The sequence below is a fragment of the Budorcas taxicolor genome, chromosome 10, assembly GCF_023091745.1.
Source record: "Budorcas taxicolor isolate Tak-1 chromosome 10, Takin1.1, whole genome shotgun sequence".
NCBI classification, from domain to species: Eukaryota; Metazoa; Chordata; class Mammalia; order Artiodactyla; family Bovidae; genus Budorcas; species Budorcas taxicolor.
Genome location: NC_068919.1, coordinates 34,964,217 through 34,984,232, shown reverse-complemented (window position 1 = coordinate 34,984,232; position 20,016 = coordinate 34,964,217). Strand labels below are relative to the sequence as shown.

At 52.0% G+C, this 20,016-nt stretch overlaps 1 protein-coding gene across 1 annotated transcript; it reads right to left on the bottom strand.

Moving 5' to 3' along the window:
* Window positions 1–15,973: 15,973 nt before the first annotated feature.
* CHAC1 (ChaC glutathione specific gamma-glutamylcyclotransferase 1) lies at window positions 15,974–18,339 on the bottom strand. The gene is made up of 3 exons (XM_052646955.1): window positions 18,007–18,339; window positions 17,536–17,571; window positions 15,974–17,095 (listed from the first exon to the last, which is right to left on the bottom strand). Exons 1-3 carry the CDS (start codon window positions 18,226–18,228, stop codon window positions 16,694–16,696), a joined length of 660 nt encoding a protein of 219 aa, XP_052502915.1. The 5' UTR covers window positions 18,229–18,339; the 3' UTR covers window positions 15,974–16,693.
* Window positions 18,340–20,016: the final 1,677 nt, after the last annotated feature.

The following is a 20,016-nucleotide window of genomic DNA, read 5'->3' as shown; positions in this document are numbered from 1 at the left end:
CCATGTGAGAGCCCAACTCACCTATGAACCCAAAGAACCAGTCCCTAAAACACAGAAGAGGGCTGTTGAGGGATTCTACCTGCTAGAATCATTCCTCCAGAAGGCCTGGAACACAGGCCATCCTTTCCACTAGAGTCCTCTCTCCACATGAACCAGTTGTGGGGCCTTAGGTAAGTAGATTTTAAGACTGAGTCCCTGTGAACAGCCCTGGAAATGTGGAGACTGCACTGGGCTTTCTAGCACAGTCTCCATGCAGGAGTCTCTGGAAACCCCCTGGACCTGGAGTTTTAGAGATCCTCAGATATCCCTCAGGGGCTTTTGTGAGTGATAGGCGAAAAGGGACGTGGGCCCTCCAAATTAAACAGCAGCTCTGCTTTTACTGCCAGGTTAAGATTTTGTGTGGCGTTAAACTAAAGGGAAAAAAAGGCTTGGTTTTTAAAAAAAAAAAAAAAACCTGGAACATTTAATAAGTGATAATTATTTAAGTAATACTTATCAAAGTTTAATATACATATGAATCACCTTGCATCCTCTTGAAGTGCATATTCAATTTCAGAAGGTCTAGGATGACACCTGAAACCGAATCTCTAACATGCCTCAGGTGATGGCTGCTTTGCCTTGGACCACACCTGGAATAACAAGGCCTTGGCACCCCCTCCAGCCCTGTCAGAATAAACTCTGATCTCTGCTTGTGTGCCCCACCCAGCCAGGAAGCCCTGTGCAGGAAATACATTTTATGTTATATTACTCAATCCACCTGAGAAAATGAAAAACTAGCATTTCCAGGAAAATTAGGTCCCATACATGTTTTCTCACTTTTTTGCCTTTAAATCTATCAATTCATGATTATTCTCCATGGCCTTTCTGTCTTGGGTAGACCTCTTTTAAACACGTTAGGTATAAAGGAAGGTCCCTGATCTGCTGCCCTTTCCTGTATAGTCATCACCAAGCTGTAGCTTTTTTCATTGCTGGAAAGTCTGTGATCCCTGGGCCCACTATTTTCAGCTACATCCAGTCAGCTTTCTCAACTAATTCCTAAGCCATTCTCAGGGGCATGGAGAAATTTGCCAGGTCTCTCCTGCTGAGTCTGCCAGAGTGTGGTGAAGCCGTGCAGTTTGGGAGGCAGCCCTGGTTGGTGCTGGCTGTCCCAGCCAGCCACCTTCATGGTGCTTTCAGACTACTTGGCTGTGGAGAGCAGGCTCTGTTCTAGAAAACACAGGGCTTGTTGTCTTAAAACTGTGCACCCCAGTGCTTGCTGTATGGTAGCAAATGCTGCTGCTAGAGAGGCATCTGCCTGGAGGGGAGGTCCCTGCATGGAAGTTCCTAAGGACTCTAGGGTGGCAGGAGCTTGACCTATGTCAGCCCTCAAAAGAATAACCCCTTCTGTCATCCTGGAAGTGTCCAGGGCAAATAGTGCCATGGCTGGATTATAGAGATCCCAGTCCCAGGGGAAAGTCCCAGGGCTGGGTGTAGGGGGAGGCAGAAGGAAAGGAAAAGAGGAGGGATGACATGCCTGAGACCCACTTCCTGGGTCCTTGTGGAAGCTGGGTGCCTCCCTTATCACCAGGCCCCTGAATTCCTGTGCTCCTGTTTTGTCCTTGCATCAGGTCCTGGGACTCAGTCGCCGCCCATTCTCATCCCAGTTACCCTCCTTTACCTCCAGCTGCAGGAGGTGTCCTCTTGGTTCTCTCCTGTTGTGTGCACGCGTGCTAAATCGCTTCAGTCGTGTCCAACTCTTTGCGACCCCATGGACTGTAGCCCACCAGGCTCCTCTGTCCTTTGGATTTCCCAGGCAAGAATACTGGAGGGGGTTGCCTTGCTGCGAAAAATGAGCATCTTGCTTCCTTTTATAGTAAAGGTTTTCTTGTTCATCAAAACAAAGACAGCAGGTAAAAGCAGAACCAGACAGTGGGAATTACAAAGCTCAGGATACATTTCACAGTTCTGAGTTCCTGGTCTTCGGTTCTTGGCACCTTGGCTGAGAGAAACACAGATTCCTGAGCATGAGACTCTCTCTTAGAGAGGGAAGAGTGTCTCCCCAAAGGCCCGGGGGCTCTAGGGAGCACCCCTGCAGGGCCTGTGCCTCTCTGCTCTCCTGCCCCTTGGGATTTTGAGGTCCTGGGATCCAAGGGCCAAGAATGAATGCCTGGGCCAAGGGATGAGGTGACCTCTCGGTCTAGTCTGGACTGGAAGTCAGACTGCACAGCCTCTGAAGGGAAAAGGAAGCAGGGGCATAGAGGGTCACAGCTGCAGGAGATGATGGGGAGCTTTCTAAGCCCCCTCCCACCCCATCCCCTACCACCAGCCCAGCTGTTGCTCCTGAGAGCCGCGCTCTGGGAGAACGTCCAAGGACACTCAACATCTCAAACCCTGCACCAGCACCCACCACCCTAAACCCCACCCTGAATCAGGCTTACATGTGGGCTGTTTCTTCACATTTCCCAGGTGAGAGGGCCTAGAAGATGCCAGGCAGCTTCATGCCTTGTCATCATGAAGGCACTTGCCTGGGAAAGTCTGAGGAGGGAGGGCAGTGGAGGGTGTGAGGGGCTGAGGGGTGATGCAGTGGATTAGAAGGGCCATGCAGTTTCAGAGGTCTCGGTCTGTCCTCAGCCCGTGGGTGTGGAAAAGGCAGCAGGAACCCTCTCATGCAGAATCTGAATAGCTTGGTCTTTCAGAGAGCTGATGTGTAACCCCTTAAACACCAGAATTTATCTCGGTTAGGGCTTCCCAGGTGGCTGAGTGGTAAAGAACCTGCCTGCAGTGTAGGAGCCGCAGGGAGGCTAGGGTTCAATCCCTGGGTTGGAAAGATCCTCTGAAGGAGGACATGGCATCCCACTCGAGTATTCTTGCCTGGAGAATCCCATAGAGGAGTCTGGTCGGCTAGTCTGTGGGGTCTCAAAAGGTCAGACATAACTGAAGCAACCTAGCATGCACGCACAGGACTCTTTTTAAGAGATTTTCTGAATACCACAGCTTAACCCTTCTGAACATATCTTCACCCTTCCTGAGGACCTGGGTCACAGAAGCATCTGGTGCCCTTCGCTGAGACTGCCATGTGCCCAACACTAAGCCATGCTGGCAGCCACACTGGTATGCTGTTCGAGTCTGCTTTGAACACAACCTGTGCCCCTTGAGTGTCTGTGCCGAAATCTAACCTCCCTTTTCAGAGTTACCTTTTCCAAACTGGAGGCGAGAAGCCATTTAACCTAGCTCAGAACTTCTGAACCAGGGAAAAGTAAATATCCTGAAGGAGGAACTGCCCAGTTTCCTGGGAATAAAGACACTGAGCTTCAGTGCATGCCTGTGGCTTCTGCTGGGCTCTAGTACATGAGTTCTGGATAAACCCAGTATTCTAGGTTGGCTGTTCTGGTTTGAATCAGTTCATTAAAGGTTGTAGATTTTTTTAATCTCTCTTTTAAAAACCCCCCCAAAAAGTTGATTAACTTAAACACCTAGGAACAGCTCTGCCAAGGAAGAGCTGGAGGTAATGCAAACAAATGTATTCTATCACTAGGGTTCAGCCAGAGCAAGAAAAATTAACTGGGTGATCTCAAAGGCCAGTGTAATTGAACCTGATCTCTAATCTCCATTCCCCCATGCTTCACCTTTATGGGAAAAGTCTGGTCATCCCTAGGGACTGTTCAATTACAGATCTCCATGGGTTGGACCATAAATTCTCTGAGCAAATAATGTCATCATCTATTTTGGTTAGGGCAGCATACCATCTATAAGAAAGATCCAGAAATGCAATTTCTAAATAAGATGTAAATCCATATCAGTTCAGTTCAGTTCAGTCACTCAGTCCTATCTGACTCTTTGCAACCCCATGGACTGCAGCATACCAGGCTTTCCTGTCCATCACCAAGCCCCGGAGCTTGCTCAAACTCATGTCCATCACGTCAGTGATGCCAACCATCTCATCATCTGTCATCCCCTTCTCCTCCTGCCTTCAATCTTTTCCAGCACCAGGGTCTTTTCTAATGAGTTGGTTCTTCACATCAGGGGGCCAAAGTATTGGAGTTTCAGCTTCAGCATCAGTCCTTCCAATGAATATTCAGGACTGATTTCCTTTAGGATTGACTTGTTTGATCTTGAATCCACAAGATGGCAGAGTAGAAGGATGTGCGGTCATCTGTGAGAACTCCAAAATTGCAACTAACTGCTGAACAACCATCAACAGGAGAATGTTGGATCCCACCAAAAAAAAAAGATACCCCACTTCCAAGGGCAAAGGAGAAGCCCTAACAAGATGGTAGGAGAGATGAAATCACATTTAGAATCAAACCCCATACCTACCAGATGTTCGGAGGGCTCAAACAAAATCTTGTGTGCACCAGGACCCAGAGACCCCACGGGAGACTGAGCCAGACCTGCCTTTGAGTGTCTGAGTCTCTCCTGTGGAGCCACGGGCCAGCAGTGACTACCTGCAGTGGGGATGAAGGCTCTGGCTGTAGCAGAGAGGGAGGCTTGGCATGTGAACCCCACCATAGAGTCACTGAGCAAACAACCCACAAACTGGAGAACAATTATACCAAAGAAGTTCTCGCACTGTCATGAAAGTTCTAGGGCCCACAATAGATTTCCTTTGCTGGGGATCCAGCAAAGGGATTGAGAACTCCCAGGGAATTTTGACTTTGAAGGCCAGTGGGATTTGATTACAAAACGTCCACAGGACTGGGAAAAGAGACTCGTGGAGGGCACAAACAAAACCTTGCGCAGACCAGGACCCAGGAGAAAGGCGCAGTGGCCACACAAGAGACTGAGCCAGACTTGCCTGTGAGCGTCTAGGAGTCTCCGGCAGAGGCACGGGTCCACGGTGGTCTGCCGTGGGGTCAGAGGCACTGAATACAACAGTCCTGGCATAAATGCTTTTGAAGGAGGTCTCCATTACTGCCATTACTCCTACCGTTGTTTTGCCTCAGGCCAAACTACATGGAAGGAACACAGCCCCACCTGTCAACAGAAAGAAACTGGATTAAAGATTTACTGAGCATGGCCCTGCCCATCAGAGCAAGACCCAGATTCCCCCACTGTCAGTCTCTCCCATTAGGAAGCTTCCACAAGCCTCTTATCCTTATCCATCAGTGGGCAGACAGAGTAGAAACCACAATTACAGAAAACTAACCACACTGATCACTTGGATCAGAGCCTTGTCTAACTCAGTGAAACTATGAGCCATGCCATTGTAGGGCCACCCAAGATGGACGGGTCATGGTGGAGAGTTCTGACAAAACGTGGTCCACTGGAGAAGGGATTGGCAAACCACTTCAGTATTCTTGCCTTGAGAACCCCATGAACAGTATGAAAAGGAAAATCCATATATCTCTCCCTTAAGAATTTGAGTATGTTCTACACATTTCAGGACTTCCTTCAGGGGATCAGATGGTAAAGAATTTGCCTGCAATGCAGGAGACCCAGGTTTGATCCCGGGGTTGGGAAGATCCTCTGGAGAAGGGCATAGTGACCCAGTATTCTTGCCTGGAGAATCCCAAGGACAGAGGAGCCTGATGGGCTTCTGTCCATGGGGTCGCACAGAGTCAGATATAACTGAGCGACTAACACTTTCACTACACATTTAAGGTCCAAGTTTCTCTTCGTCCTTTTTCTCTGCCATCTCCATGCTCTGTCCTCATCTACATGGTTAGTGCTGCTTTGCAGAAATATAGGAAGAGGAAAGTCTGGGGACAAGGTGCCGCTACTGTCTTAAAAGTTAGATACTTAATTGAACTTCTCCTGTGATCCTTAACTGACTTGTTGGCCCAATGGTTAAGAACCCGCCTGCTAACACAGGGGACTCCAGCTTGATCCCTGGTCTGGGGAGAGCCCATATGCTGTGTAGCAACTAAGCCTGTTCATTGCAGCTGCTGAGCCCCTGCTCTGGAGCCCTGAGCCACAATTACTGAGGCCTCAAGCTGCTACTTACTGAAGCCCTCGAATCCTAGAGCCTACACTCTGCACCACAACTAAAGGGTGGCCCCCACTCGCTGCAACTTCGTGCGCAGCAACCAAGTTCTAGTGTAGCCAAAAATAAAATAAATTTTTAAAATATATATAGTTTACAGCGTAGACACATTTCATAGACTTTCCAAATAAACAGGATCGTAGACATTAAAAAAAGAAGATGGAGCCAAAAACTTAAGAGGAAAAATCTTAGGTTGAAAAGCATGAAACTGCTTTTTAATCTACAAATATGGCAATTTCATATGTTTCAACCTATTTATATATAATAATGTTATTTTATGATTTTTGAGGTCTTTTTCTTTTTCTGTTCTAAATATTCACTTTTGTGCTTAATTTTGTATACTGTTTCTTAAAAGGGGCTTTAGGCTTCACACACCCAGTTCCAGGGTGGGAATGAAAAGGGATAGGGCCTTGTGTAGGACAGTTTGACAATCTGTGTCAGGAATTTAAGAAATGGCCATGCCTTTGGCCCAGCCACTCTACTTTTAGGGGTCTATTTTCAGGAATAATCAAGTGTGATGTAGGGCAGGGCTTTGAACCCTAGGGGAATGGAGCAGGAACCCAGAGTGAGTCTTGTCAAAATCTCCCTTCCTCATAACTGTTGAGTTTCACCAATAACTCCTTGGCTTAAGACCGTTTTGTATGCAATTAAAACAAAGGCCTTGTGGCAGCACAATAGAATTTAGCAAAAAAATTGGAAACCACCCAAATGGAAATGACATAGAATTGGTTAAATAAATTTTGTACATCACTATGTTGAACTAAGTGACCATTAAAAATCATATCTTTTAGAGTATCTGATGACATAGGAAAAACGCTTACAATTCAATCTTAGGCTGAAAAAATAGGACACAAAATAGATGAGGTTTATGTTTTTATGTATATATGTAAGTTTTTAATAGAGTAGTAAGAAGAACTAGAAGAAAGTAAACTTTCTTCGATGGTGGAATTATGAATGAGTTTTAACTCTTCATACCATTCTGTATTTTCCAAACTTCCTATTATGAGTATGTGTTATTTTTTATATAATTATTATAAGTGCTTTAATAAAAGAAGTAGGTTTTTAAGGGAAATTTAGAAAAAAACCCAAAAGCCAAACGAAAGTAAGATATTTCCCATAGAGAAAATTTTCTTACAATTGTCTTCCAATTTCAATTCAGTTCTCCTGATAAAATGATGACAAGGCAGCACCACCCCAACACCTGAATGTTTTCAAGGGGACTTTAGAGAAGCTGAACGTCAGGGAAAAGCATAGACTAGAAATTCAGATACCATGCGGAGATATTTTCAGGCAGGTATGGCTTTTCCCATCCCTCACATTAGATTCTGAGTATCAATATCTGCTCTGGGTTTACAGAACAGGTATTCTGGTTGACCTGGGCATGGGGCCAGCTTTTCCTCTGGGTAGAAAAAGGGAGCTCTCTGCATGGCCCATCACCCAAATCAGTGCTCTTAACCTCTGAGAGGATATCCAGGGCCTCTGTGCTCAGGACTTTTGTTTTGCAGCTCTGCATTTTATTATATACTTGACTTATTTATGAATAAGTAATTATTTGTACAGTTCAAAATCAAAAACATACAAAAGGGCATAAGAATAAAAAGTCTCCCTTCCATCCCAGCCCCTGGCCCCCAGCTCCCCTCCTGGGAGACAAACTGTGTTGACAGTTCCTAGTGATTCCTTCCAGACATATTTCTATGCTTTTTAAATACATGATTGTATTCATACTATGTATCTCTTTTTTTCCATTTAACATTATACAGCAATGTTAAGAAAGTACTGCAAAAAGAGTAAAATGTTTTCTGAACAGTAATAAATATTCTTCTAAACATTCATAATGACTGCAAATACACCATGGAAGGGAGATGGGCCATTTGGTTGTCTTACTGCTGGAAAATTTGGATTTTCTCCCCATAAGTCCCAGAGGGACCATCCAAATGAAACCATCTTCCTGGGTTCAGCCAGCAATTGCATTTGGTTTGGGCCCTGATTAGCCTTTGGCTCTCTGGGGACACAGAACTCCGGGGTCAGGAGGAGGCCCGGGGCCCAACCCAGAGGGACAAGCGGGTGGTCCCTGGCCTTCAGGGGCTGGCTGTGTGGTCCAGGCCAGCAGAGGAGATATATTTAGCTGGGCCAGATGCTGCTGGCTGTGTCATGACCCAGGAGGACTGTGCTATTGGTAAACAAACCACCATGGCCCAGCCCTCCTCTTGCCTCCCTTTCCCCATTTGCTGGCAGTGCCGTGAGAGGTGGAGGTGGGCCCTCATCAGGGAGACGGCTGATACAGTGGGGCCACCTGCAAGAAGACATCCAGCAGAATTGTATGGCCTTGTCTTATGGCCCTAAGTTTGTTTTTCCCCTCATTTCCCCTCCTGCCTTTCTTCACTCACCCTCCCCAACACAGCAAAGTGGGGCAGCCGAGGGAACACCCCCCTTCCTCCTACGCCTCCCCACCCTTTTCCCTCTGCCCATCAACCTGACTTGTCCTCAGGTTGCTAAGTGAACGGAGTTCATTCATACAGTCATTCAACAAACTTCACTTATCCATTTTTCTGTCCAGCAAATATTTTTTGAAGGCCTGAGATAAGCCAGGCTCAAAGCTTGGCCCTAAGCACACAGCAGTGAACAGGGAGGTGCCAGCTCTGGCCCTTGTGGAGCTTACACTCTGGTGAGTAACTAATTAGGTGTTGGTGGAAAATGACAATGTTAAATAATAACCAACATTCGCATGTTGTTTTAAAGTGTGTAAGGGTCTTCCACCTGATAGCACATCTAATACCAAGAAGCCAAGAGATATGATTATCATTCCTGCTTTAAAGAGGAAGAAACTGCAGCTCAGAGATGCTGAATAACCTGGCCCAGGACCCACAGGGCACATGGAGCCCTGGTTCTTGAACTCAGTCCCTTCAAATGCAAGCCCATGTCTTTCCTGTAAAAGGGAAGACCCTGGAGCTGGATGGGAGCAGGCTTCTCATGCAGCTCTTCATTTTACATTTGAGGAAATGAAGGCCCAGAGAGAAGAAAAGAGCCTGGTCTAAGACACAAGGCTTAAAACAGGACTGGAAACTCTGGGCCCCGGCCCAGTTCTCTTCCTTTGCATCTGAACGGTGATTCAATGTCTTGCCCAGGGTGTAAGGCCCTGGCAGATTCGGGGTCGAGGATAATCACTGCAGGTCTGTCTCCTCCTATCCCCTGCACCCCCACTGGCCCACCCATGTCTGCCGCACTGTCCCTTTAGTGAAGATAGAGCCCAGAACGGCCTCCTCAGAACCCATCCTCCCCTTGCCAGGGTCTGCTTCTTACTGAGGGCGTGGGCTTTCATTCAGCAAACAAGGTGACCACCTACTCTGTGCAGGCTCCGCGAAGCACGTCAAGGGCGCACAGTCCACTGGGGAGGCCAACAAGGAGCACAGTGCCATCAAATGTGCAAGATAAAAAGCACAGATATTAGAGATGCGTGTCAGGGCCCCAAAGCCTGGCCATGATGGACAAGTAGAGAAGGTTCAGAGAAGGCTTCCTAGAGAAGGGACATCTCAACTGAGCCCTCAGGTCTGCGTGATGAGTTAGCCAGGCCAGAGCCGGCAGGGATGAGGCTTTAATGGAGAGTGGATTACAAAGTAAGAAGGCACCCTGGACATCGCAGGTGTGTGGCAGGCATATCAGGTGTGTGTCATGCCTCTCAGGGCAGCAAGCAACCTGTGAGCAGGAAGTGGGTCTCCCTTCTTGCGGAAATCCCCATGAATTAGGGCCTACTCCTGCGGATGGATGACTCAGGCACCCCGTATGGGCAGCTTTCACACCATGGACTCCGCATCCTCCCAGCCAGGGCCACCCCGCTGACCTGGCAGGGACATGACGGCCTGCCTGGCAGGAGTCTGACCATGGGGGTGGGGAAGGAGACACAGGTGGGTACATGACTACCGTCCCCTCCTCCACCAGTCACCAACATCCTCAGGTCATTCCCAGGAGGGCCCAGCTCCCCCTCCTGTGGGGACAGGGAGCACTAGCCCAGGAGACAGGACAAAGAGCCCTCCAGGTTGGTGCCCAGAGCAGAGAGGACTAGCAAGGGCTCAGAGCCTGCCCTTGACCTGCCTGCAAAGAGCGGCCCTTCCCCTGGTGTGTTTAGGGCCTGACCTCTCTCCGACTGACTGAAGGGGAGAGAGGGGCGGCCCAGGGTAAGTCAGTGGCCCCCCAACAGGCACACGCTGGTCTGCCCAAGCCGAGCAGATCTGGTCCACCCTGGCCCCAGCAGCTCCCTGTCCCACACTCCTGGGCCATGCACAGAAACATTCACTTTGAATGCTAGCCCTAGGAGGCAGCTTGGCCGTCGTTTCCCTTGGCCATGACCGTGGTGTTCACGGGGCCTTTCCCTCCAAGGGGAAGCGTGACACTGCGCTCAGAAGGGGTGTCTCATTAAACCCCACTCCCCATAGGTCCCCTGAGTTTCTGTGGGGCCCAGAGCTGTGCTACGTGCAGGGTGACATTCAGCTCCCGCCCTGGGGAAGGGGGATGGGCGGGGCCTAGCAGGGACATCTCTGCAAGCGATCACGTCCCTGCGGGTGGGGTCCTGGACACGAGGTGGGGACCCAGCCAGCCCCAGCCAGCCCCAGCCCAGGTCAACAGCAGCTTCTGCACGCACAATGCTGGCGCTGAGTTCCGAAGGCTGTGAGAAGGTTGGGCAAAGTGTCGCATGGGCAAAGTAGTAGAAGCAAAGGCATGGTGACCAGAAATAGCACGAGGTGGGAGGAGACAGCAAGCAGGAGCAGGATGGAGGGGCTGGGGGCGGGGACGTTTACCCCGATGGACACAACGTGCTATGGGAAGTCATCCGTGGGCAGAGCGGTGGTCAGAGTTACATTTGAAATCGTGTAGAAGATGAATATCCCGGAGGGCATCGAACTGGGGACACGGATCAGTTTGGAGGGCATGACAGTGGTCTGGGGAAAGAGGCAGTGTTAGGGAGTGGGTGGGAGGGCTGGGAGGGCACCCTTAGGTCAGGGAGGACAGCAGCAGGTCTGAGAAAGGAGACTGGGCCCACGTTTAAGGGTGACAGAGGGGGTGCTCACCCCGGGGCTCTACCTTCCTGGGGGGGTGGTAGTGGAGGGAAATGGTCTACCCTGAAGAGTGTTTGCAGGGCAGGGACACTGATCAAGTTGGAGGGTGTGGGCGTTGCCCGGTGTCCTCTCCTTCCTGGAGGGGCAAGGATGATGATGGTGATGGGGGAGAGTGCCTGATGGCGGCACCTTCAGGGTGTGTCTGCTCTCCCTCATGCCCACGGAATGCCCGGGCAACCATGAACCAGGAAGCACAGGCCTGGTGGGACTCTCCAGGGGCACCCGGAAAGGGCAGAGAAGAGTGGTGCCCTCGCGCCCCTGGGCAGGGTCCGGGGGTCCAGGGACAGGGCGAAGAGGGCAGGAGGGGACAGGGGTGGTTAGGGGTTTCTGTCAACTGCCTCTGACAGGTGCCAGATTAAGCAGCCCTGCTCAAGGACATCCCTAGACGACCAGGGGTTAAGGCTGGGTGCTTCCATTGCAGGGGACGTGGGCTCAGGCCCTGGTGGGGAGTTAAGATCCTGCATGGCTGAAAAATAGAACTAAACAACAACAACAACAAAAACCCACAACAACGGCAAAAAACTGCTGGGTCCCTGTTCCCACAGCCAGCATGCAATTTAAACTACCCAAACCTGGATGCTCTGAGAGTGAAAGTAATAACTACCTCAGAACAACAGGAGTAAACTAGGCCTGTTGACTGTCTACCCGGCACTCTGGGGTATGTGGTCATCCCAGAGCTGGCGTTCACGCTCCCACCTAGGCCCACAGTGACACCCTCCCTGTGACCTATCCCCCCAGCCTGGCCCCAGAGCGCCCTGACCCTCCTCAGACCCAGGCCCGGGGAGAGACAAGGTGTCCCCCGTTCGAGGCCCAGCTCCTTTCGCGTTTCTGCCATCACTGTCCTCAGAGGAATGGCAGCACTAGCAGGAGCAATCTCCCTCCTGGGACCCAGTCGGGGAGCCACCTGGAGAACCCCCAGAGCCCGTCAGCCCTAGAAAGGCGTTTGTAGGCTGAAGTCGTGTTTGCTCACGTGCCCTTGCAATGTGAAAGTGAAGTCGCTCAGTCACGTCCGACTCTTTGCGACCCATGGACTGTAGCCCACCAGGCTCCTCCGTCCATGGGATTCTCCAGGCAAGAATACTGGAGTGGGTTGCCGTTTCCTTCTTACGCAGCAAAACCCTGGGATCCCCTCCTGCTTATCCCCCGTTTCAACTGGCTGCCAGGAGGTGTCCCCACATTCCCTGCTGCTGGTTTTGGCTCAGCCCTTCCCAGCCCCTGCCTGCCTCACGGCCTTCCCCTGCCACAAGCACAAGCCTCCTTAAGCCCAGACCCGAACACAACACTTGTCTGCTTGACAAGCAGACAAAACAAAAAGAACAAAAACAAACAAAGACCCTTCTGTCGGAGGAAAAACAAAAACATCACCACCGAACTCTACTTCCCTGCAAGATAAAGTCCAACACTGCCTCCAAGGACTGACTCCAAGGTAGCTTGCCACCTTGTCCCCAACACCCGCAGGCTTCCTCCGCGCTGTCCCTCCCTCATTTGCTGACGCCATCCCCACAAACCTGGAGTGCGCCTCCTCTCCGTGGATTCCAGCAGCTTCCTTAAGGCCCTCCCTGACCCAGCTGCCTCTGCCCTATTCCCTGAGCTCGGAGTTGCCCCAGGCTAGGTGTGAGAGAGACTTTGCTAGTCCGGCTCCCCCGCAGCTGGAGGTCCAGGGCCCCTCAGCCTGCTGTAGACACAACAAACTGCGAGTGAACTGACTGATCCTTCCTGCTCATCCCCTGTTCTCCAGAAGGATGCCCTTGAGGGATGATGGACAAGATGATGATTTCTCTGTGTGCATTGAGTCGCTCAGTCATGTCCGACTCTTTGAGACCCTATGGGACTCTCTGCGGTGCTATGGACTGTAGGCTGCCAGGCTCCTCTGTCCATGGAATTTTCCAGGCAAGAATACTGGAGTGGGTTGCCATTTCCTTCTCCAGGGGATCTTCCCGACCCAGGGATGGAACCGGATGTCTCCTATGTCTCCTGCACTGCAGGCATATTCTTTACCACTGAGCCATGATTTCCAAGATCCCTGCTAACTCCTGAATCCCAGAATGCCAGTGGTCTATGGTTGGGCACCCATCCTGCCTAAATCCCTTCAACTAAAACAGAAAATAAAAAGATAAATAAATAAAAATGGCTCACGGACTCCTGGGAGTTCTCAAAACCCTCTCAGGAGGTCTGTGAGGTCAAAACGATTTTCATAACACTACTGAGAGGTTATCAGCCTTTCACTCTCATTTTCTCACAAGGGTACAGGAGAGTTTTCAAGAGCTATACGTGAATTTGGAAAAGAATTCAGCTGCTTCCATTAAAAAGGTAGAATCATTTTTCCTTAAAATATGTTAACATATAATGGATTTTTCTTATTTGATAAAATATGTTTTACACTTCTCAATTCCTAATACACTAAATGTTGTCAATTGCTATATCCCACATCAACAGAAGCTCTTGGGGTCCTCAGACTTCCATGCCTTCTCAGTCACCCGTCAGCTTCTCTCTTCAGAGTCAACTTTCTGGGGAGCTGTCTACTTCCCTCCCACTAGCTTCTCAGCCCCACCCTGTGGTTCCCCACCACTGACACCACTGAGGACCCCCTGGCATTTCATCCAGTGGATATTCCTCTGGTCTCATTTCCCTTGAGATCTCAGCAGTGTGACCCTGGCTCTCAGAAAACCACGCTCTCCTGGTTTCTCCTGCCTCTCCAGCTGCTTGTTCCCAATCCTTCTTGCTTTGCTCACCCTGCCAGGGCCGGAGGCCTCAGGGTTGGCCTGGGGCTTGTTCTTTCTCTCTGCTCCCACGGCTTCAAGCACTGGCTTGATGGGTGGAGCTCCCAAATCTCTACCTTCAGCCCATGTGACTGTCCTGAGTCCCAGCCCCACATATCCAGCTGCCACCGGAACACCCATGTGCATGCCACTGCCCACAGGCGCCCCCAAGGCAAACATCTGGGCAGATCTCCACCCCCACCCTTTCCAAGGCTGCCACTGCAGAGAACCCTGGCCCTCTACTCTCTCCTCATCAGCCAGCCACATGCAATCCTGCTGCTCTCACTATCTAAACGGCTCTCAAATCTACCCTCCTGTCTTTTCCCACTGCACCCCACAGCTCCAGCCACCTCCCCTCTCCCTGGCCTTTGACCTTCCTCCTCCAGTCTGACACAGCAGTCAGTGTTCCTTTTTAAGTAGCCTCTTCCCCACTCAGAATCCACAGGGGGCCCCCACTAACCCAGGAGGAATTCCACCTCCACAGCACAGCTCACCAGAGCAGCCAGTGAAATGAGGTCTTGCTACCCATCCTTCCCCATGCCCTCTTCCCCACCGCACTGTCCCAGCAGGGCTGATCTTGCACCCCTCTGGTACAAGCTGTTCCTGCCTCTGTTTGCTAGAGACCCCTTCTCAACCTCATAATTTCTCCTCCTGAAAGCCTTCCCTGACCTCCCCTCAACCTCAGGGTCAAGACCCCTTTCTACACTGAGTACCCTGTTCCCATCATGACACATTTCAGGCTGAATGGTCACCATTCAGAGGTCTTTGAGGAGCAGGAGTTCTTCTCTATTCTATCTCCAGTGTCTAAATTGGTGCGTGGCATGTAGCAGCACCTTAGTAAATACTTGCTGAATGAATGACTTGAAGTATGTGAGACCACGTGCAGCAGGCAAGTGACCTTCCCCACCCCTACACCTATTCATATAGAGCAGGCTCTGATGTGAGTATCCAGACTGGCTGTCTGGCCCTGCCCTGCCACAGAAGGCAGCTGCCCAGGGTTCCCTGCCTCCCGTCACCTCCTCCTGTTGTGCTGTCCTGACCAAGCTCCCAGAAGAACCTGGCTGGACTTCTTTTCCCATCAATGGCCAAGACACAAGGCTGCCAAGACATGGGCACCCTTCCCAGGCACAACGGCTGTCCAGCTTGGTCAGAGCTGACCCTGCTGGGGACACCAAGACCAAACCAGGGCACCAGCCATAACAAGAGTGGCGGCAACACCCACCACACAGCACCCCAGGGTAAACAGAGGCTCAGAGACGGCTTTTCTGGAGGTCACTGAGCAAGTGTGGGAGAGGCTGGGTTACAGCCAGGCGCTTCTGCTGCAAGAGCCTTATCTGGCCCCTGCACCCATTCCACAGGTCCAGGAGTAAAGGGTCAATCCACTGAAGGGCCATTTCCAGTTGAGGAGCCCAGGGTCAGGCTGAGATCTTGGGGTCTGGGACTTGCACCTGGCGGGGAGGGGAGGGCTGGGGGAGGGAAGAATAGCCAGAGGCAGGCAGATGTCGAACAAACAGCAGACTGGGGGTGCCCAGTCCAAAAGGGGACTCCCTTTTGGATTTGAGTCCTGGCAGGTAGGTCAGGGTGACAGAGAAGGCACAGACCACACCAAGGGCCAGGAGGCAAAAACGAGCTCCTGGACCTCAGAAGTTAAAGGGCCACCAGGTCCTCCAGGCCTGCACTGTCAGCACTGTCTCACAAGTTGTCATCACCTTGCCCTTGAAGCCCTTTGAACCCACATGGCTCCTTCATCAGGAAGCCAGAGGTCTAGCTTCCCTGTTAAGAAGAGGCAGCAGCTGACCCTGCAAGTGGAGGGAGACCTGATGTGAACTCCACACCTGTCCACCTCTTCAGAGCAGCTGGGGGAGATGCAGGCTACCAGGCCACTGGCAAGGACTACTCACAGGGCTGCCAAGTGGAGCGGCCCAGGCAGAATCTGCATGCCTTGGGGGGCATTCTTCGTGTGCACTAAGAACCCCGCAGCCCTGCCTGCTCAGCAGTTCCTCTCTGGGAGAGCCATGGGGGATGAAGAGGGAGCCCTTCCCCCTCTAATGAGTCTTTCGGGGGCACACCCCCTCACTCATCCCAAACCCCCATCTGAAGAAAGAACCATATTCCAGCACAGCACAGATAATGAGGTCAGTTTATGGATTACAGTATGGGACAGACTAGGAAAGGGCCAGGGCCTACCTACAGTGATAAGCTTCCCAGGAATAGACAGACAGACAGAAGTAGCCCAGACAGACAGACTGAGGAACAGGGAAACAAAGCCAAATGGGGAAGAGGCCTTGGCTCAGCCTCAGCAGCTGTGTCTGGGCTGCAGAGCCAGCCTGCCCTGGGGACCCGGAGGATGAACAGGCTGCAGGGCCTCAGATCCTACAGGGCTCCCTCTCCTCACTCCCTCCTACACCCTCACCAGCAGGCTGGGACCCTTGGCAGGCGGTGTTTCTAGGGCTGGGAAATGGTTGGTCTGGAGGGGGCGGGCAGACGGTCAAGGCTCTTGGAGGTTCCCTGGGAAGATGGAGGCCTGGGTAGCATGGGGATAGTAGCAGCACTGGGGGGATTCCAGCCAGGCACCAGGCACCTGGGGTGGGGCACTGCTCAGCAGTTCCCCTGTATCTAGGGCAGGCCCCCCACCCTGCCCACCACACCAACATGGTGCAATAAATAAAGTTTCAAGTAGTAAGTCGGTGTCAAGCAGGAGATCTGGGGGCTGGTGGACACGCAGGGGCTTAAGAGAGGCCCCTGTCAGCCCACTGAGTCCTCTCAGTGAGCTCCAGCTGTATCAAGTCTTGTCTATGTGCACTGGAGTGGGGACCTGGCCCCCGCATCCATGTAGGCACTCCCTGCAGGGGCTCAGCCCCTCAGACCAGTGCCAAAGCCTGCTCAGTGGGACAGAAGCAGGGCAGCATGGTGCCTATAGCGTCCACGATGGCGGCCAGGTGCTCGTCCTGAGCCTGGGGCCCACAGAGCTGCATGAAGTCCGCCAGGCGCAGCAAGTACTCAAGGTTGTGCCCAGAGAAGCCTCGGCAGGCCAAGATCTGTGTAGCGATGGCCTCCTCGGGGGCAGGACCCAGGTAGCCAGGGTTCTGTGGGGTGGCCACGTAGGCCAATGCCTTGAGTGGTTGGTCAGGGGTATCTTGAGGGTAGAAGGTGACCTCCTTGGTATCATAGCCGCCAAGCACTGCCTCCCGCACGTTCAGGTACTTCAGGGCCTCGCTCACCTGCTCGCCTTGCACTTGGTATGCCACACCCCAAGTGCAGCCCTGGGAGAAAATATGGGTACCAGAGTCAGTCACAAAGTTCCTTCTGATCCCACCCAGGCCTGTGCTCGATAAGGGAAGTGGGCAGACTGCTGATGAGCCCTCTACTATCAATAGAGCAAACCCTCACCCTCCCTTACTCAGGGTTGAGAAGGCAGACTAGCCCCAGAGAGAACAAAAATTCGGCTCAGAGTTTGGTCTGAAAAACAACGGCATCACCTGTAAGCTTGTTAGGAATGCGTTTCAGGCCACTCTAAATCTCATATTAAAATCTATGTTTTAAAAAGATCCTCAGGTGATTCTTGTGAGAAGCACTTATCAAGACTCAACCTTCCTCTCAGCCAGAGGGGTATCTATCTAATCTAGCCTGTGGCCAAGGGTCCATGAGCTCTGCCTGTCTGCACCCCTCCATGCTGAATCTCTTTCTTGACTCTGGCACTTACCTCACGATCTTCAAGGAGGGTCACCACACGACCAGGCTAGGGAGGGAAGAGAGATTTTTAAAAAGAAAACAAGTTAGAAATGAGTTCAGCCCTCAGTGGTAGAGAAAACCCTTAGTAACCCTTCTATCGCAGGCCTCAAATAGCCCCACTCTTGGGGGGCGAGGTCGGGAGCGTGGGAGTGGAGGGAGTGATGCATGTATGTAAGAGAGGTAGACACATGGGAGTGGTCCAGATTGGTCATCAGAAATATTCATCAACACGGTGATCCACAGGATCAGGCTCTAGCCATCACACAGTGACCCACTAGGCACACAAATTTAAGTCACAACGCCTTGCAAGGTTCTCCCATTTCCCCCATCAGGACGGAGTCACTGTCAGCCCAAATAGGCCCGGATACTCCAGGGCACCAGCGCAGCGCTCACTATCCTGCCCCAACCCCCGTCATTCACCCGGGCAGGGTCGGATGCTCACCATCTTGTCACTGCCGCGATGGAAGGTGTCTCCCTGCCAGAAGCGGCGGCTGTAGCCGCGCACGAAGCCCACACGGCTGTCACTGTAGGCGAAGTCGGGCCTCCACACCAGGGAGCCGTACCCAAAAATCCACAACGCTTGGGGGTCGCCGTCTTCGGAGAGGGGTTGTGAGGAGGGCGGAGAGGCGGGAGGGGAGTTCTGGGCTGCAGGCTCCTGCTTCATGGTGCCGGGCACAGGGACGGGCCCGGGCGGCCTCCGGGGCTGGTCTCCGGCGCGGGCACGGAAGGACCGACCGACGCGCACACCTGGCCTGGCACCGTTTGGTCGCTCCAGCTGCGCGGCCCCGTCCAAGGCGCTCTTTAAACCCTTCGGCCGGGAAGCCCCACCCCTCGCAGCCAGCTTTCGCGTTTATTGGGGCGGGGCAAATTCCCTTTTGGCCAATCACCTTCGGATTTTCCTGTCCAGTTAACCGCGCCGCCCTCTGAGTGGGTAACTACGTGGCCTGCCCCGGGCCCAGCGAGCCCGCTGATTGGTTCGACTCCACCTCTGTAGCAAACCTGGCAGGAGTGATGCAACGGCGGAGGAGGTTTTCCCAGATCAGGCATGCAGCAAGGGCGCTTCAGATTGCGTCAGGCGGCCGGCAGTGGGCACGGACGCAGGCACCGGTTATTTCCCCGGCAGCCCCTTTATGCCTTGGCCCCTTCAAGAATCATGGTGGGCGGGTCTCCGGAGGATGCCTCTCAAGCACTCCTGCCAGTGCACCTGACCGAGTCACTGCCACCCCAGGCAGCACGGATTCATTACCAGGGTCAGTGCAGGACACGTCAAGAACGAGAGCTCTGGGCGGCGTAAACGCGCATCTCTGGGGCTTCACCTGGGAGCACGTACTCTGGAAAAGCTATCGGAGGCATCTCCGCATTCCGCATAAGTGCCTCATGCTATTGGCGTGCGTGAGCAAATGGAGAAACTGAGTCACGGGGCTGACAAAGTGTTCTGCAGAAGCTACGAGACTGAGTCAGACCCGGCGGCCAGGGCTTGCGGGCATCACGTGGGGACTACGCCCCAGGCCAGGTGTGAGACGCTCCAAGCCCAAAATAAGATTTGGGAAAAGCCGGTCAGAGCGCTTGGAACAGCAGTCCGGTGGTGGTGGCCAGGCCTGCGGAGAGAAGCCATAAAGCCAGCAAGCCAGGCCAATCCTACCCCAAGGTGATGGGTTTAGTTTTGTTCGGACAGGAGATTTTGGCAACAATGGTTGGGTTAATCTTAGGCACGGAGGTTCTGGAAGTGGAAGGCAAGGAGGGCCCAGGTGAGGTCTCTAGAGGACCGTAAGCAGCTACCAGCCTTTGGCTACTGGCTTCACGACCCAGGGAATGTCGTGCCGCCTGGGGTTAACCCCCTACCCCCTAAGTAGCGGCCAGGGTCAAACGGAAACAGGCAGCTGAAGGCCTGCACTTGGCAGAACTGGCTCCAAAGGACTGTTGCCGAGGTCGGGGAACTGCTGATGAGGGGCAGGGTGAGTCCTCTGGCAGGGAAAGGGGACAAAGCAATTAGGTGGTTAAACTAAAAATGATCTGGACACCGAAGGTGCCTAAGATAAAGTCTCCAGTAGGAATGCACTGTGGTGTGTATAGTATGAAGCTAGATCTTTAAAAACAAAGTAAGTTACCCATTAATATTAGTAAAAGAAATAATATGGAATAATATATTTAAACTTTTAGCAGAGACTGTCACCAGAGGAGGATTTTCATATTAAACGTAAATATTTATGGAAAAGTTTGGATTTTCTTCGAGGAACATGAATTACTTTTCCAACTGGGGAGGAAAATACAGATGAATGGTTGTTTCTGGTTCTTCCTTTCTCTTTCCCTCCATTTGCCATGTGCACCCTCCCCTCTTCTCGTCTCCTCTCTATCGTGTTCTCTTTGGTCCATATGAGCACCTCCTTTGCTGCTCAGGGGAAATATCCCCCCTCCTTCTATCTCCTTTGGTAGTTGGGAGGAAGGTGAAAAT